This window comes from Neolamprologus brichardi, chromosome 6 (genome assembly GCF_056152115.1).
Source record: "Neolamprologus brichardi isolate AB-2024 chromosome 6, ASM5615211v1, whole genome shotgun sequence".
NCBI lineage: Eukaryota > Metazoa > Chordata > Actinopteri > Cichliformes > Cichlidae > Neolamprologus > Neolamprologus brichardi.
In genome coordinates, this window is record NC_142109.1 from 33,821,076 (window position 1) to 33,837,413 (window position 16,338).

The 16,338-nt window shown below is 43.2% G+C and overlaps 3 protein-coding genes across 3 annotated transcripts in view; 2 read left to right on the forward strand and 1 right to left on the reverse strand.

Moving 5' to 3' along the window:
- The window catches only part of LOC102781677 (integrin alpha-L-like), a 69,130-nt gene extending 63,900 nt beyond the window's left edge, over positions 1-5,230 (reverse strand). The window contains exons 1-2 of the mRNA XM_087842160.1: positions 5,111-5,230; positions 3,767-3,870 (exon numbers count right to left, since the gene is read on the reverse strand). The gene's annotated coding sequence lies outside the window, so the exon portion shown is untranslated. The remainder of the gene's footprint in view (positions 1-3,766; positions 3,871-5,110) is intronic.
- ppp1r27b (protein phosphatase 1, regulatory subunit 27b) lies at positions 1,077-2,459 on the forward strand. Its single transcript, XM_006799627.3, has 3 exons — positions 1,077-1,411; positions 1,504-1,654; positions 1,863-2,459. Exons 1-3 carry the CDS (start codon positions 1,186-1,188, stop codon positions 1,984-1,986), a joined length of 501 nt encoding a protein of 166 aa, XP_006799690.1. The 5' UTR covers positions 1,077-1,185; the 3' UTR covers positions 1,987-2,459.
- Positions 5,231-12,895: 7,665 nt separating the features above from the next.
- Positions 12,896-15,499, forward strand: LOC102781096 (aly/REF export factor 2-like). The gene is made up of 6 exons (XM_006799626.3): positions 12,896-13,185; positions 13,919-14,092; positions 14,173-14,320; positions 14,446-14,512; positions 14,798-14,981; positions 15,081-15,499. The coding sequence occupies exons 1-6, from the start codon at positions 12,994-12,996 to the stop codon at positions 15,099-15,101; spliced, it is 786 nt and encodes a 261-aa protein (XP_006799689.2). The 5' UTR covers positions 12,896-12,993; the 3' UTR covers positions 15,102-15,499.
- Positions 15,500-16,338: the final 839 nt, after the last annotated feature.

Consider the following 16,338-nt stretch of genomic DNA (forward strand, 5'->3'; position numbering starts at 1 on the left):
TGAATCACTGAATCCTGTGACACGCCCATGAGTCAGTCAGTGAGCGAGGGCCGGACAGGAAAAAAAGCTCACATCAGACTTTTCTTTATTTCCAAAAGCCTTTTTTTATTCTGCTTTATTTCTCCATCCATGCATTCACTTTTCATCCATGCCATCATTTATTCAAGTCTCAGGGGAGGCTGTCTAAGCAGAGATGCTTACTTCATCTTATTTATTATTACTTACTTTGCCCATATTAGCTTCTCTTCATTGGCTTCTTGTTAAAACCAGAACTTAAAATCTTTTTGTCTTCGCATGCAAGGTCTTAAATAATCAGTGTATCACCTTCAGTTTTCAGGCTGTACTTTGAAGATTTGGCTTAAAACTTTCCTTTTTTATCAAGCTTGTAGTTAAGGCTGTATCAGGTGACCATCCCTTGGTTGTTCTGCAATAGGTAAAGGCTGTGGAGTGTTTCCCTGTCACTCTACATGATACCAGGAGCCGCCACAGGCTCAATAAAATAAATTTAAAAGAGGCGGAGTCAGAGGACTTCACAAATGTGTTTAAATTATCATTGAACAAAACTTCAAGACAATGCATCCATCTGTATTTTAGCATCGCACAGCTCGAAAGACAAAAACAGCTTAAAGTGAAATGAAGCAAATCTTCACATTTAAGGAGTCTGAGGAAGACGGTGCTGCCTTACTTATAAAGAGGATGATGCAAACCTCAGTAATCCTTTCTTGACTGTTTGTGTCAGGCAGTTACTGGTCAACAGCCTCCACATGCCAGCAACCTTACCCCTCTGTGACCTCCCACCAACACAACCTGGTGTTTACTAGAATTCTACATCTTCTCCCACCCCCTCCCACTCAGCTGGCAAGATGTCACTGCTATCTTTAAGTGAACAGCATCTGGGCATGTGGGGGTGACAGCAGAGGTGAGGGTTACTGGCTGTAATGTCTGGAGACGTGAAGCTTGTGACAGGCCAGCGGGAATGCCTGCCAGAGGGACTACTCATCTTCCAAATCTCGCCACTGGATCTGTGAGGTGTTGCATCCTAAAATAGCCCGACAGAGTATAAAAAGACCCACGGGGAGGCCGGGCCTTCAGAGGAACTCTTCACTAGAAAGCAAGAGAGCCACACTGAGAACAGACCGACTGATCTTTTTCTAGTTGCTGCTTTTGAAAACTTCTGCAGAGACAATGATGAAATACTATCACTGCCCTGCATCCCAGACCTTGGGAATCAAACCTTGCATCCACGGCATCCCAATCACCTGCAAAGGCGCTGCTTCTCTGAAGCCAATCCGAAGTGTCCACTTCCCCAATGACGTCCTTTTCCAGGACTATGTGCGACAGGGCGAGCTAGAAAGGATTGGACGCTTCATCCGCGCCCAGAGAGTGACGCTCGACACCATTTACCACTCCGGTGAGAGCCACACGAATGTTACACTAGTAGAAATGTTTCTTCTCAGACTTTATTCAGTGCGCTAACTGTGTCCTGTTTTCCTCTCTGAGCAGGCATGGCTGCAATCCACGAGGCCGTCCTGTCTGGGAACCTGGAGTGTGTGAAGCTCCTGGTCCAGCATGGAGCAGATATCCACCAGAGAGACGAGGAGGGATGGACGCCTCTGCACATGGCCTGCAGTGATGGCTTCCCACACATTGCACGGTGAGCCTCGGGACTTTCTCCTTTATAGTTAAAAAGTTTAGCTTAAGGGAAGATTGTGTGCAATGCAAATCCAAGGAAGCCACACGAATCGCAGTGAGCCAGCTGGAGGAGGCTGACATGTTTACAGTCCACAGATGTAGAAGGTCACGCTCCCTGACACTGAAGCATGGTGATCTTTTTCACTGACGATGGTTTATCTTTCTTTCAGCTATCTTCTCTCCCTGGGTGCCGACCCCGAGCTGGAGAACGAATGCGGGGAGACGCCGGCTGATCTCATCGATGAGGACGACAAGGAGCTGCTGGAGCTTTTCGGGCTAGCTGCCAACGACTGAGACTCCCTGAAGCAGCCTTTAAACCCTGAAAATCGTCTGCTCTGCAGGAATGGTTCGGCAAAGCCACGTCGGTCCAGGATCCTGACTCTGTGAAGTGCCTCAACTTTGATCCAGGACTGCGGAGGTCTGGTGGAAGGAGGGCTGACAGAGCTGGTCTGGATGCCCTCTGAGTGGAGTCGATGTTCACTAAAACTCCAGCAGCACAGATTTGTTGTTTCCTGTCAGGGCTTCAGATCTTTTTTTTTAATGCCGTGAACGAAATGAATCTTTGGGTTTTGTTTGGTAGGAACTTTACGACTTCTGCCTGTTGAAAGCTTTGAACTAACAAAACCAAACAGGCTGCAGTGTGCAGTGTGCAGCTTATCAAGTTGGTTACTTCTGCCTTTTGATTATTGTGAGTTAAATGTTCTCTTTATAGTCTTTTGTATGACTTTTTATACTTATTTTTTAATAAAGTTTATCAGTTTGTCTGACTTTGCTGTCATTTCCCTGCTTAACGTGAAAAAACCTCTGCCTCATGTTTCACATGAACATATGTCAATGCTGCATTTGCATCTTTAAAATGACATCAAACTAATCGATCACAGAGGAAAACCGCAAAAAGCCATCATAGCCTCTTGTGCCAAAAACTGCAGTACCTCCAGTGACCACTTGAGGCTGGCTCCAGTCGATCCCATTTTAAAGCGTTTTGCTTCCCCATGTTGGTATGAATATTAAAAATGTAAGGTTAATTCATAATAAATCAAAATGAATGACTGAGCCCACAAAACTTATCGCAGCACTGTTTACAGAGGTCAGAGGTGAAGGATCATTCGTATAGGAAACTTATGGCCAACTATGGAAGCGTTTCAGCCACAGCAGCCTCAGGTCAGCTAACTGGTGGGACAAAATGAAAAAGGTATTCTGGACGTATGCCCTCAACACTGCCACTTTTAATGAGGACTTACTGTAGATCTATTTCTTACAGTCAGTATGTTGGTCCTAAATTTGACCCAAGTGACTGGCACTGACCTGAAAATATTGTGTTTCCTCAGTGACAGCGCAGTGTCTTCAGTATATCTGCTCTATTTTAGTGTCCGTTTTGTTTTGGGTTTCAGTCTCTTGTGGCTACTCTACCCTGACTTTGCACTTCCTGTGAGATGCCCTGAGAGGATAGAGAAATAATGCATGTGCTTAGCTTTCCCTGTGTTGAGGGAACCGGTAATTGTTCTGTTGAAATCTTTGTGTCTCTGCAGCCTGAAGATTAAGATTTTTTTAACTTGTTCAAATTTTTGGCCATAATCTTTTGACTTTTCTTTTTTTCTCATTCCGTTTATTGAGCACAGGTGAGTTGAGGGACACCACTAATACTTCAACTAGTTTTTGTTTTTTCACCTTTTTGGTTTGTGGTGAGGCATAATGTTAGAACTGTAGCTGCTTTGACATAATAATAACTTTATTTGTAAAGCAGTTTTCAAAACCCAAGTGCTTCATAGTTAGAACAAAAGCCGAATACAGAGATGTATGTGGAAACATGCAGACACATAAACAAACAAGTTATCATCCATAAAGTCAGATATTCACTCCAACTATGACCAAAATAAATAGGAAAAGATTAAGGGATATATTAATATGAGTCACCGAACTGCTAAATATTTCAAAATATGGTGGGTGAAACTGATCTCAGAACAGGCAGAACTCACATAAAGAATATTTCTCCTCAACACATGAATTATGAATGACAGAAGACCTAAAAAACCTTCCTGGAGAACAGAAAGTCCAGCCTGAAATGATGTCCTACCTTAACATCTAGCAGGGCATCGACGGTGGAGAAATCTTCCTCACCTGGCTCTTCATCCTCAACGTAGTCAACTCCTGGCTTGAAAATCACGACCAATATCATTCCTACAACACACAATTCAAGACTGAGTGTAGGAATCAAGAACAAATGCATACAGATGTTTTACCCTGGCTTTTAAGGGATGACATATCGATCCTGTTTCCTGCTCCAAGCACTTCCTGCTCTGGATCATTCTCTGCAGCTCTTTATCAGCACTATTCATGTATAGCACATATTTAAGCTATAAAAAAACTCACAGTTAACACTAGAGGCTCACAGTGTCCTGAATAAATCACTCTCTCCAAAAACATGCAGGGGGTTAGTGTGAAAGAAGAGGATCAGGGGAGATCGGAACAGATATAGCGACCCCCTAAAGGGAGCAGCTGAAAGAAGAAAAGGATCATTCTCAAGTAGGATTTCACTGTGGACATTTAGCTTAGGATCAGGACTTTTTCATGGCGAGTCGTCCAAATCACCCAGCAACATATTGTTAGATGTAACATGATTCAACATGATTCGTAAGAATCATGTCAGAACTTCTCTGGCTGAAGTTTGGTCCATTTTCTGTGTCTTTGTCTCAGCCCATCAGTGACCTTCAACAAGCACTTTTACTGAGAACAATTTAACCATCACAAAACATTTGTCTTTTGCTAATGTGTCTATATTACCACAGCTAACCACAGCTCTATAACCAGCCAACTTCAGTCACCCTAATGTTGCTGATATTTAGTTTTCTGTCTGTGTTTATGTTCAAAATAAAGCGGGGATGCACATCTTAGTTCTTTTGGAAATAACTTTTAATTCAGCTAAAACCTGTTAAATATTATTGTGATGGGAGAACATCCACACTGATTGTTTGATTGGAGCTGAAAGAATGTGGGTCATTTTAAACTCTCAGGGGACCCTTGGTGTGACCAAGTGTTTTGTCCTGAAAAGGGCGAACAATATCACACTTAAAAAGTGAATTAATTAATAATTATTATTAATTAATTGTTGGTAATCTGAAACATTTGTCTCACCTGTGATCACAGCTATCAGTGAGCTTGACATAATATATATCACTGCACAAATGGCAATTCTTCTGGATGCTCTGACAGTTAGACCAGAAACACCTAAACACACACACCAGCACAAGCAATTTAAACACATCTCCCACCCTATACCAGGTCAAGGATATGAACATACCATCCTTAACATAGTTACTCACTGTGGTCACATGGATGACAGGTCTGTCTGGATATTTGATAACTCAAAACTTTGCCAAACCAGTTAACAGCGTGAGGGAAACAAAAACATGCAACTTACCAACAACCACACTGGTTACAATAAGAGGAACATTAACCACCTGAAGCATCCGCATGAGTATTTCTCCAGGAAAGCCGACGTAGTGCCGGGTGACTGAAGTTAAATGTGTGTAGGTCTTCAGAATCAAGCCCAGTATGACACCTGTGAAAAAACAAGAAAAGATGTGGACAAAAGAAACGCTCCAAATTTTCAGGATTAAAGTTTTATTTTTACATACAAGAGACAAAACAAAACAACCCTAATAAAGAAAAAAACCCTGCCAAATTACAAGAAAATGTTTTATTATTATTTATTATTATAAATAGTATTTATTTCTATTTTTAGTGAAGGATCAATATTACTACACTTTCTTGGTTAGAAGTTATTAATAAACTCACACATTTAAACTAACACCTCCTTTCAATCATATTATAAAGGCCAACGACAAACTGCGAACTCATTTTCATTAACAAAAGTCTTCTTCTGACAGAAACCCTTCATTTTTGTTTTTTAGCCTTCAGTGTTATAATTTTTCATCCAACAACTTTGTAAAAGATTTGGATAAAAATGAAAGTTACTCTGAATGAATCATCAGTGTAAACCCTGTCTGTTAGATTTTTAAACAAACAATGAGTGTTTTTATTTACACTTGCAATTTAAAAAAGAAATAGTGCTGTTTTGGTATAAACTAGCACATTTGGTTTTTATTTGGTATTTCTTTTTTATTCTTTCTGTTTTATTGTAATATTTAATTTTAGTAAATAAATTGCAGGAGCAACCTTTTCTAATGTTCCCATGTAAACTTTATTTGAATTATTTCAACAGCAAGGAGGTATCAGCAGCTTTCAACTGTCAGCAGTGGAAACGGTGAAAACACCTGTGATGGCTCCATTAGCCCACCAGGTGTAGCTGTTTAACCTGGTGGGATTTTCACCTGCAACAAATATGCCAAAGAGAGAGAGTTCTGATCATCTGTGACCAGCTAAACATTTTAATAACAGCTGCTATCAACATAAAAAGAAAAAGACGGAAATAAAGAAACCACTGGCGCATGCGCAATTAATATTGACGTTATTTTAATTCACATTTACCCTAATTAAAATTCAGTAATTAAGCCTGTTGACTTGCCTCATACTGTTTGACTTGCATCAGAAGTAAATTAAATTAATTATAAGTGTATTTATAAAACACTTCCACAGACATTTGGTCACAGAGCGCTGTGCAGCTAAACAATAACCTGGAATAATCACAATAAAGTGAAATTAAAATACATTTAACAGCAGCACAAAACCATACCGCTCAGAACAAACTAACTGGTGGGTTAACCAGTCATCACTTACCACCAGCAACCCCCAGCAGACGTAGGAACAAAAACATGTTGACCAGGACAAAGTTCCAGCATTTGAGCAGCCTTTGCCTCCAGATCGCAGCATCGGCAGCGGCAGCAGTGCTTTTAAAATGACATAGTGGTCATTTTAAAAATTTAATTTTTCTTGTTTTTAATACTGCCAAAAAACAGTTGATGCAAATCACTTTAAACTGCAATGTAAAAATTTAAATGTCAGACAGATTTGGGCTCAGAGAGGGGCAGCCATCTGCTTCAGCAAGTGAAGGTATATCTATTAGTTTTGTATCAGAAATACTAAGATAATAAATTTTATTATTTTACTGGTTTCCATGCTTTCACTTCAATACTGTGATTTCCTCGACTCATCAAGCCTTATTTTAATCATGGTCCAGTTTGGTCTGGCTTTACTGAAGCTCTAACGAACTGATGCTGCTATTTAATTTGACCAAAGCTAAAAATAAGTCAATACAGTTTATTTATAAACCATATTTTTGTTCAAGAATATACTTATTAATTTCCAACATGAAACAAAGTAGAAGAAAGAAACTAAACAATATCTGTTTTTTGAATCCAGCAGTGGATAAATTGCAAACAGATAAAGAGCAGAGAGGTGTGGGATAAGAGATAAGAGATGGGTCCGTGGACAGGTTTGTGAAACTCAAAAGGACAGCGATGATCTGATTGTAACGTCAGTGACTCCACACTAAAAGGTCAACGACTGAAGATATAATTGTTGCTTGAGAGAGTTGAGTGAGAGGATCTGAATGGATTTTATTGTTATTCTTCAACTGTTAGTAGGTGTGGCTGCTAAGTTAATGCAATGGACTGCTGATGTAGTTTATATTTCTAATCAACAGATTCATTAGATTAGTGCAGATACAAGATCAAAGGTAAGAAATGTGGCGTGATAGAAAGCGGGCTAACATCTTGTAACTTCTATTTACAGGTTTCTCATTTGATTTGGTCTTTATTCAAAACATTTTTGTAATGAAAGTACATTTATGGAAATAGCTGATTATACAGCAAAAACACAAACAGATGTCAATGTCATGTCCCCGGGGGCCAAACCTGACCTTCAAAATCGGTCCTCCTCAATTTAGGTCCTTTGGCTTACCTGTTTATAGCTCTGGTAGTTTCTTTATATCACGTTCATTGTCAGTTTTATTGCTACGAGTTCTTTTAACAGCTTGCAATCGAAAAGAAAGTCTTTAAGTATTTTGCCAGAACCCTCAAAGAGTATTCCTCACTGACACTGAGAGCTAACAGGACTAGTTTTCTAAGGGTAACTGGTTGACATGATGTATTGAAGAGAATAATCATCAGACACTTTTATGTTTCACAGAGCCGTAAACTCAAATCTAAACAGCGTAAAATCAAATAATTGGCCTGGTGATGATCTCACTGTATACATTTTGCTTGGAAACTGTCATTAACCTCACAACTAATGTTTCCTTTTTGCTGCACGTGGCAGTTATACACATCAAATTCAAATCAATTCAATGTGGTTAAAATCAGATTTCTGAACATTACGATAGCTTATACCCAAGGTAAAGTATCTCTGAGAAAACCTAAGAAATCAGATTATCCCCTATGAACAAGCACTTGGTGATGGTGGGAAAGAAAACTACCTTTTAACAGAGAGAAACCTGAGAGAGGGCGCCCATCTGCCAGGGCTGATCTTCTTAACTCATACTGGAGTTAAGAAGATAATGAAAAAGGTGGGTCTTCAGGTGGTTTCAGAAACATCGAGCGAGGCAGAATGATCTGATTGTCATGTAAACTATTCCACTGACTGAAAATCAGTCAGCTTTGGAGATCAGTTAACTCTATGTTTTTGAGTGGATTAATTTGCAGTTTACTTATGCAGCTGGGTGAAACTGCTAGGTAAATACAATTAGCATTAAAGAAACTAAAATTTAGTCCCCTATAGTATTCTCCTTTTAATTCCAATAATCCACAAGGTTTTTAAGACATAATGTGTAGTAATCATTTCAATTTTAATGAACAACACGTATCTTTTTGAGCTCCAGGCTTTCTCCAGAACTCCAAACATTAAAATCCTCAAAGGAATCAATAACCTTCTACCAGTTTGAATTAATTATTAGGGGTTTATTGTAGCTGCATTTGCTTTTCTTTGTAATAGTTTTTGTCCCGGCCGGGCACAGCCCGAAGAGGAGACATGGGCCCATCCTCCCGCAGGCCCACCACCCGCAGGAGGCGCCATAGGGGTCGGGTGCATTGTGTGCCGGGTGGCGGCCAGGAGCGGAGGCCCTGGCGGACTGACCCCCGGCTGCCAAGACTGGCAATAGGGACATGGAATGTCACCTCTCTGGTGGGGAAGGAGCCTGAGTTAGTGCGTGAGGTTGAGAGGTACCGGCTAGATATAGTCGGGCTCACCTCTACGCACGGCTTGGGCTCTGGAACCAGTCTCCTGGAGAGGGGCTGGACTCTGTCTCAGTCTGGAGTTGCCCCTGGTGAGAGGCGGCGGGCTGGGGTGGGTATTTTAATATCCCCTCGGCTTGCTGCTGGTACGTTGGGGTTTTTCCCGGTGGACGAGAGGGTTTGTTCCCTGCGCCTTAGGGTCGGGGAACGGGTCCTGACTGTCATCTGCGCTTATGCGCAGAGTGGCAGTTCGGAGTACCCAGCCTTCTTAGAGTCCCTGGGGGGGGTGCTGGAAGGTGCTCCACCTGGAGACTCTGTTGTCCTGCTGGGAGACTTCAATGCTCACGTGGGTAACGACAGCGAGACCTGGAGGGGCGTGATTGGGAGGAACGGCCTCCCTGATCTGAACCCGAGCGGTGCTTTGTTATTGGACTTCTGTGCTAATCACAGTTTGGCCATAACGAACACCTTGTTCGAACATAAGAGTGTCCATAAGTGCACGTGGCACCAGGATGCTCTAGGCCGTAGGTCGATGATCGATTTTGTAATCGTATCACCAGACCTGCGACCATATGTTCTGGACACTCGGGTAAAGAGAGGGGCTGAGCTGTCAACTGATCACCACCTGGTGGTGAGTTGGATCAGGTGGCGGGGGAGGACGCTGGACAGACCTGGTGCACCTAAACGTGTAGTGAGGGTGTGCTGGGAACGACTAGCAGAGGCCCCAGTCCGCGAGATCTTCAACGCACACCTCCGGCAGAGCTTCAACAGCATTCCGAGGGAGGCGGGGGACATCGAGTCCGAATGGACCATGTTCAGCGCCTCCATTGCCGAAGCTGCTGCATTGAGCTGCGGCCGCAAGGTGGTTGGTGCCTGCCGTGGTGGTAATCCCCGAACCAAATGGTGGACACCAGAGGTGAAGGGAGCCACCAGGCTGAAGAAGGAGTCCTATCGGGCTTGGTTAGCCTGTGGGACTCCGGAGGCAGCCGACAGGTATCGACAGGCCAAGCGGAATGCGGCTCGGGCAGTGGCTGAAGCAAAAACTCGGGTGTGGGAGGAGTTCGGAGAGGCCATGGAAAAAGACTTTCGGACTGCCTCGAAGAGGTTCTGGCAAACCGTCAGGCGTCTCAGGAGGGGAAAGCGGTGCTCTACCTGCACTGTGTATAGTGCTGGCGGAGCGCTGCTGACGTCGACTGAGAAAATTGTCAGGCGGTGGAAGGAATACTTCGAGGACCTCCTTAATCCCACTGACGCGTCTTCCAAGGAGGAAGCAGAGTCTGGGGATGAGGGGAATGACCCGCCAATTTCTGGGGGCGAGGTCACTGAGGCAGTTAAACAACTCCTTGGTGGCAGAGCCCCTGGTGTTGATGAGGTCCGCCCCGAGTTCCTGAAGGCTCTGGACGTTGTAGGGCTGTCCTGGCTGACACGCCTCTGCAATGTTGCGTGGAGATCAGGGGCAGTACCCGTGGATTGGCAGACCGGGGTGGTGGTCCCCATCTTTAAGAAGGGGGACCGGAGGGTGTGTTCCAACTACAGGGGGATCACACTCCTCAGCCTCCCCGGGAAAGTCTATGCCAGGGTGCTGGAAAGGAGAGTTCGTCCGTTAGTCGAACCTCTGATGCAGGAGGAACAATGCGGTTTTCGTCCTGGTCGCGGAACACTGGACCAGCTCTTCATCCTCTCGAGGATACTTGAGGGTGCATGGGAGTTTGCCCAACCAGTCTACATGTGTTTTGTGGACTTGGAGAAGGCATTCGACCGTGTCCCTCGGGGTGTCCTGTGGGAGGTGTTGCGGGAGTATGGGGTGTCTGGCCCATTGCTACGGGCCATTCGATCCCTATACAACCGTTGCAAGAGCTTGGTTCGCATTGCCGGCAATAAGTCGGACTCGTTCCCGGTGGGTGATGGGCTCCGCCAGGGCTGCCCTTTGTCACCGGTTCTGTTCATAATTTTTATGGACAGGATTTCTAGGCGCAGCCAAGTGGCGGAGGGCTTTCGCTTTGGTGGCCTCAGGATCTCATCTCTGATCTTTGCGGATGATGTGGTTCTGTTGGCTTCATCGGGTGAGGGCCTCCAGCTCGCATTGGAGCGGTTCGCAGCCGAGTGTGACGCAGCGGGAATGAGGATCAGCACCTCCAAATCTGAGGCCATGGTTCTCAGCCGGAAAAGGGTGGAGTGCCCACTCCGGGTCGGGGATGAGGTCCTGCCCCAAGTGGAGGAGTTCAAGTATCTCGGGGTCTTGTTCGCGAGTGATGGGAGAAGGGAGCCGGAGATCGACAGACGGATTGGGGCTGCAGCTGCAGTAATGCAGACGCTGCACCGGTCCGTCGTGGTGAAGAGGGAGCTGAGTGTAAAAGCGAAGCTCTCAATTTACCGGTCGATCTACGTCCCTACCCTCACCTATGGCCACGAGCTGTGGGTAGTGACCGAAAGGACGAGATCGCGGATACAAGCGGCGGAAATGAGCTTCCTCCGAAGGGTGGCTGGCATCTCCCTTAGAGATAGGGTGAGAAGTTCGGCCATCCGGGAGGGGCTCAGAGTAGAGCCGCTGCTGCTCCACATCGAAAGGAGCCAGCTGAGGTGGTTTGGGCATCTGGTAAGGATGCCCCCTGGGCGCCTCCTGGGTGAGGTGTTCCAGGCATGTCCCACCGGGAGGAGGCCCCGAGGCAGACCCAGGTCACGCTGGAGAGATTATATCTCTCGGCTGGCCTGGGAACGCCTTGGTGTTCCCCCGGATGAGCTGGAGGAGGTGGCTGGGGAGAGGGAGGTCTGGGCCTCTTTGCTTAGGCTGCTGCCCCCGCGACCCGGCCCCGGATAAAGCGGATGAAGATGGATGGATGGATGGATGGATAGTTTTTGTCATGTCCCACCAATGTCTGAGCGTGTTTGTAGTGACCTTTGTACTAACATGTTGACCTGCAGGAATCTTTGCTGTTTTCTTCAGACATGAAATAAAAACACTTTAGAAAGGTTTCTGCCTACGGGATAAAAAAGCTTTACAGTCCCACAAAAAGAAGGATCACCTGATCACATAGGTCCACAATGTGAATGTGTCAGATTTAGCCATTCAGTTTAGATGTTTTACTTTTAGGGTGAGGGTGTTCCTTACCTTGTAATTTCCTAACAGTTCAGTCCTACTGGCTTTCACTGATAGTTAACCAAACTATTATTTTTCTATCTGATCTCTGCTGTGCAACAACAGAGTTAATACTCTTCAGAAGCTAATTTCAAAAGCAGGAGGGATTTTAAGTCTGAACAGCACCTACAGAATGTGAAGTCAGGGAAAATGTTTTTCTGCACTGGTCACCCCACATTTTTAAATACAGTAAACAAACAAACATAATACATACATAATATGTGTGTAACTTTTAATACTGTATAAGAATGAGTCAAAACAGTTTATCTAAATATTTCTGATTCTGGCTTCTTTACACTGGCTCCCTATATTTTTTAGAATCACTTTAAACATTTTACTGATTGCTTTTAAAGAACTTTTGTGTCTGGAGATACAAAGCGGAAATGTTGACCCAATTTGTCTCAGATGCCAACACAAGGCCCTTGAAGTCCATCATCATGGTATCAAATACTTTTGCCATTAACCAAACCATAAAAAGTTAGGGCTTGTGGAGCCAGTGACCTCCTTGAAATCTTCTCTTAAATCACTTTTTTTTTTTTTTAAATCTTTTGATGGCCATAAGCTTTGAGCTGCTTTATTTACGATATTCCCTACCAAATATTACTTGTATTATTTGTAGTTTTCATGGTCAGAAATTGAACGTTTGTCTTTTGTATGTTTTATTCTCAGTGCTTGAGGCAACTGTTGGTGCGATTTGGTGCTATGTAAAAAAAATGTTCTCTGTTTAAATCTGTCCTGCTTATATCAAGCAAAACGGTTTTTGATACTTCATTGTGTTTTGGAAATGTAAAAATACTATATTTCATACTTATCCTTTAAATATAGAAAATGCTACATATTCATTTACATATTCCTCGTTTAGTATTTCTGTTCAATAAAGTTTTTTTTCAAAAGGCGGAGCTTCTGCGTCAGAGAAGCTCTGACGTCATTTCCGTCAATTTCAACATCGCGCCGCCGGTAGCTTATAAACAGCCTCCTCTGCACGCTTGGTCGGTAGTCTTTGTCTGTCTTTTTTGTCGGTGAAGTTTGAACAGCGCCATGGGTGATAAGATGGACATGTCTCTGGACGACATTATCAAGATGAGCAAGAAAGGAGGCGGAGGTGGAGGCCGCGGGAGAGGAACGTTCGCCCGGGCTGGAGGCTCAGGTCGAGGCGGCGGGCCGTCGAGGCCGGCGCGGGGCCGACAGAGCAACTTCAACCGAAACAACAGATCCACGCCGTACACGAGGGTATGGAAGAAAAGCGGTTGAAATTGTGAAAATGGTTAAAATGTTGGAAATGTATTTTAAAATGCGTCGTTAAAGGTGTAATTACGTGATTACGGACTTCCGGAAACTAGCATGGTTCAGTTAACAGTAACAGGAGAAGCTAGGAGCTGAACCAGCATGGACTCTGAGGGACTTTTCTGTGCCTGTTTTCTTGTATTTCTTCGGCTGCTGTGATTTATATGGATGTTTTACCCTCGCTGCAGTGTTTTTTTTTCTTTTTCTTTTTTTCTGTTGTTGTTTTTTGTTTTTGACTTTGTCAGCATTTTATAGCCTGCTCGAGCAAAAAGAGCCGAAATCCTGTCTCCCAAACTATTTTTTTTGCATCGTGACAAAACTGCTTCAAAGTGGGGCCTTTGCTTCATTTTTTTTGGCTGCATAATTAACATGGGGCTTTTTCCAACCTGTGGAAACTCGCTGCCTTACTGTCACCTCCTCTGTGGAAAGAAGAGTGTTTTCAGGCACTGAAGAAAGACTCTCATCCCTTTTGAATGAACTCTTCCTGTGAAGACCTGGATGATGCCTCTAGCCTGATTCCTGTGATGTTTATAGGGAGTAATGACCATAAATTGGTTATTAGATTACCTTTTTCAATAGCCTTCAGACATTCAATATTCAAGTGCTTTAAGCCATCATAGTATCACTCCTAGAACAAAACACAAACTAAGCCTGTATTTTATTTTTTTTGTCTCCACAGCCCAGAGAGTTGCCCGATAAATGGCAGCACGATATGTTTGAGGAGCATGTTGGTGGACGTGCTGGAAACAGTGGTGGAAACGGCGGCGGAAACAGTGGTGGAAATGGCGGAGGAAACAGCAGCAAGCTGCTGATTTCCAATCTGGACTTTGGTGTCTCTGATTCTGATATCAGGGTAATTATCTAAGCTCAGTTCTATTTTGCTCACCTCAGATGCTGAGGAATGGCACTGATTTTCCAGATTTTACTTTTTAGGAGCTGTTTGCTGAGTTCGGAGCATTGAAGAAGGCATCTATACACTATGATCGGTCTGGTCGCAGTAAAGGAACTGCAGACGTCCACTTTGTAAATAAGGCAGATGCACTGAAAGCCATGAAGCATTATAACGGCGTCCCGCTTGATGGTGAGGATTTGTTCCCATGCTTGTTCTCTTGTTTAGGCGTGTGCACATGGCTGTTGCTTAAACTGTTAATGGTAACTAACTAAATTTATACTTCTGTTATTTTTATTTATTTATTTTCCCGCCAGGCCGCCCTATGAAAATCCAACAAGCCACTTCAGAATTCGACACACAGAACAGACAGAATACACAAGGGTATGTTTTGGGTTTTTTTTGTTTTTGTTTTTAAAAAAAGGATCCGGGGTTGTAAATCAAGGTTGATGGGTTAATGTTATGATATAGGCATTGAAAATGGGTTACGATGTTACGCAGTAAAAAATAATAATAAATTTATGTATTACACAGATTTTGAGATTTGATAAGTGATTTATTGCAAAATCGACAACAAATTCTATTAATTTTCTTCCATTAATCTGGGTGGGGGGAGCTTGTTAGGCTTTTACAGGTTCTCTGGAGTAACCCTCTTTTTATCGTTTGCAGCTCAAACAAAGGTTTTGATCGGACTAGGCTCGGTCAGCCCAGGGTTGAAAGGCGGCGAGGTGGTGGTGGAGGCGGCGGCGGTGGTGGCGGTGGAGGTTTCAGAGGCCGCGGGAGGGGAGGAGGAAACAGACCCCAGCTTTCTGCAGAGGAGCTTGATGCCCAGTTGGATGCCTATAATGCTGAGGTATGTAATCAGGCTGCATGAAATCAGTTTCATTAATTATCTGGATAATACTGAATTTTCTAATCTGTTTCTTCTTCTTTTTTTCTTCATCTTTCTTAGTGTAAGATGGACACCAGTTAAAAGGACTCTGCTGGGATGACGCTCCCGTTCCTTTTATCATTTTTTTTATTTTGGCTAATCAGATGTGATGGATCAGACCCTTGTGTTTTAAAGACATTTTGTATGGACCATTTTTTTGTTTTGGGTGTTATTTTCAAAATTTCTCTTTTTATAACCATAAAACCATGTTATCAGGATTCAGGAACTGTTGTTGCCTTAAACCTGTAATGAGAATCTTTGTTCTCTTTTTTTTGTATAAACATGGTTGAATGACAGACTTCTGAATGTAAATTTAAAAACAAAAAAAGTTGCATTTTAATGTACACTGTTTCTGTCACTCAGTACTGTATATTTGACACATGGACACGTTCAAAGGATTTTGTACATAAATTCATGATATTGAGTCATCTTTAGAAAAACGTCTCTCGTCTTCTTGGACTCCTCACAGTGGTGCCAAATGTTGACTGGCCATGCTCAGGCCAACTACTGAAACCCTGCTAAACTAAAGCCTTTGTCTTTGTAATGGTGCATTCTCAACGCACCACACAATGAATTACCTGCCAAAGTCTCTACCATTGGTTCTCTTCCTCATACAAGGTCAACATCTTGATCTTGCTGCTTGTACCTCTTCATATTGTCTTTGCTCCGTCTTCTTGGTGGTGTCTCATATCTTCAGTATCTGAATTGACATTAGGGCTGCAGCAACCGATTATCTTAGAATTGAGTAATCTCGGTTATTTAATCAAGTAATTGGAAAGGAAATACTTTTCTCTAATGAGCAATACTAGATATACAAAGGAGGGGGGTGCAGGTTTTTCAAAATTAACTCCTTGCAATGTTTTAATGAAAACGTTTGTCAAGAAGGACCACTGAACCCTTTGTATTAATGTGCAAATTAAATTTAAACAAAAACACAAGTAAAAAATGCATAAATAACTTAAGGTACATTTAGAAGGTCAAACTCAATAAAATATATATGAAGTTTACCTTTACTTCCCAGTAAAGCTTTTATTGCTGATTACAGAGCTGCTGTTTTGGACACTAAAAACACGTTTTCTCTCGCTCCACCTGAGCTCAGCTGCTCTTCGCAGCGTGTGTGCAAACTGCACCAGTGTCATCCTCACTGCTACTGTTGTGTTATCAGTGTGTGTAGGGTTAACATTGTCAAACATTTTCTTCAAAAACTGCTCCTGAGAACCATTTCAGGTCTGTTTTTAAGTCACAAATGTTTCACATTTCCATAGCGACCGTGGTATGA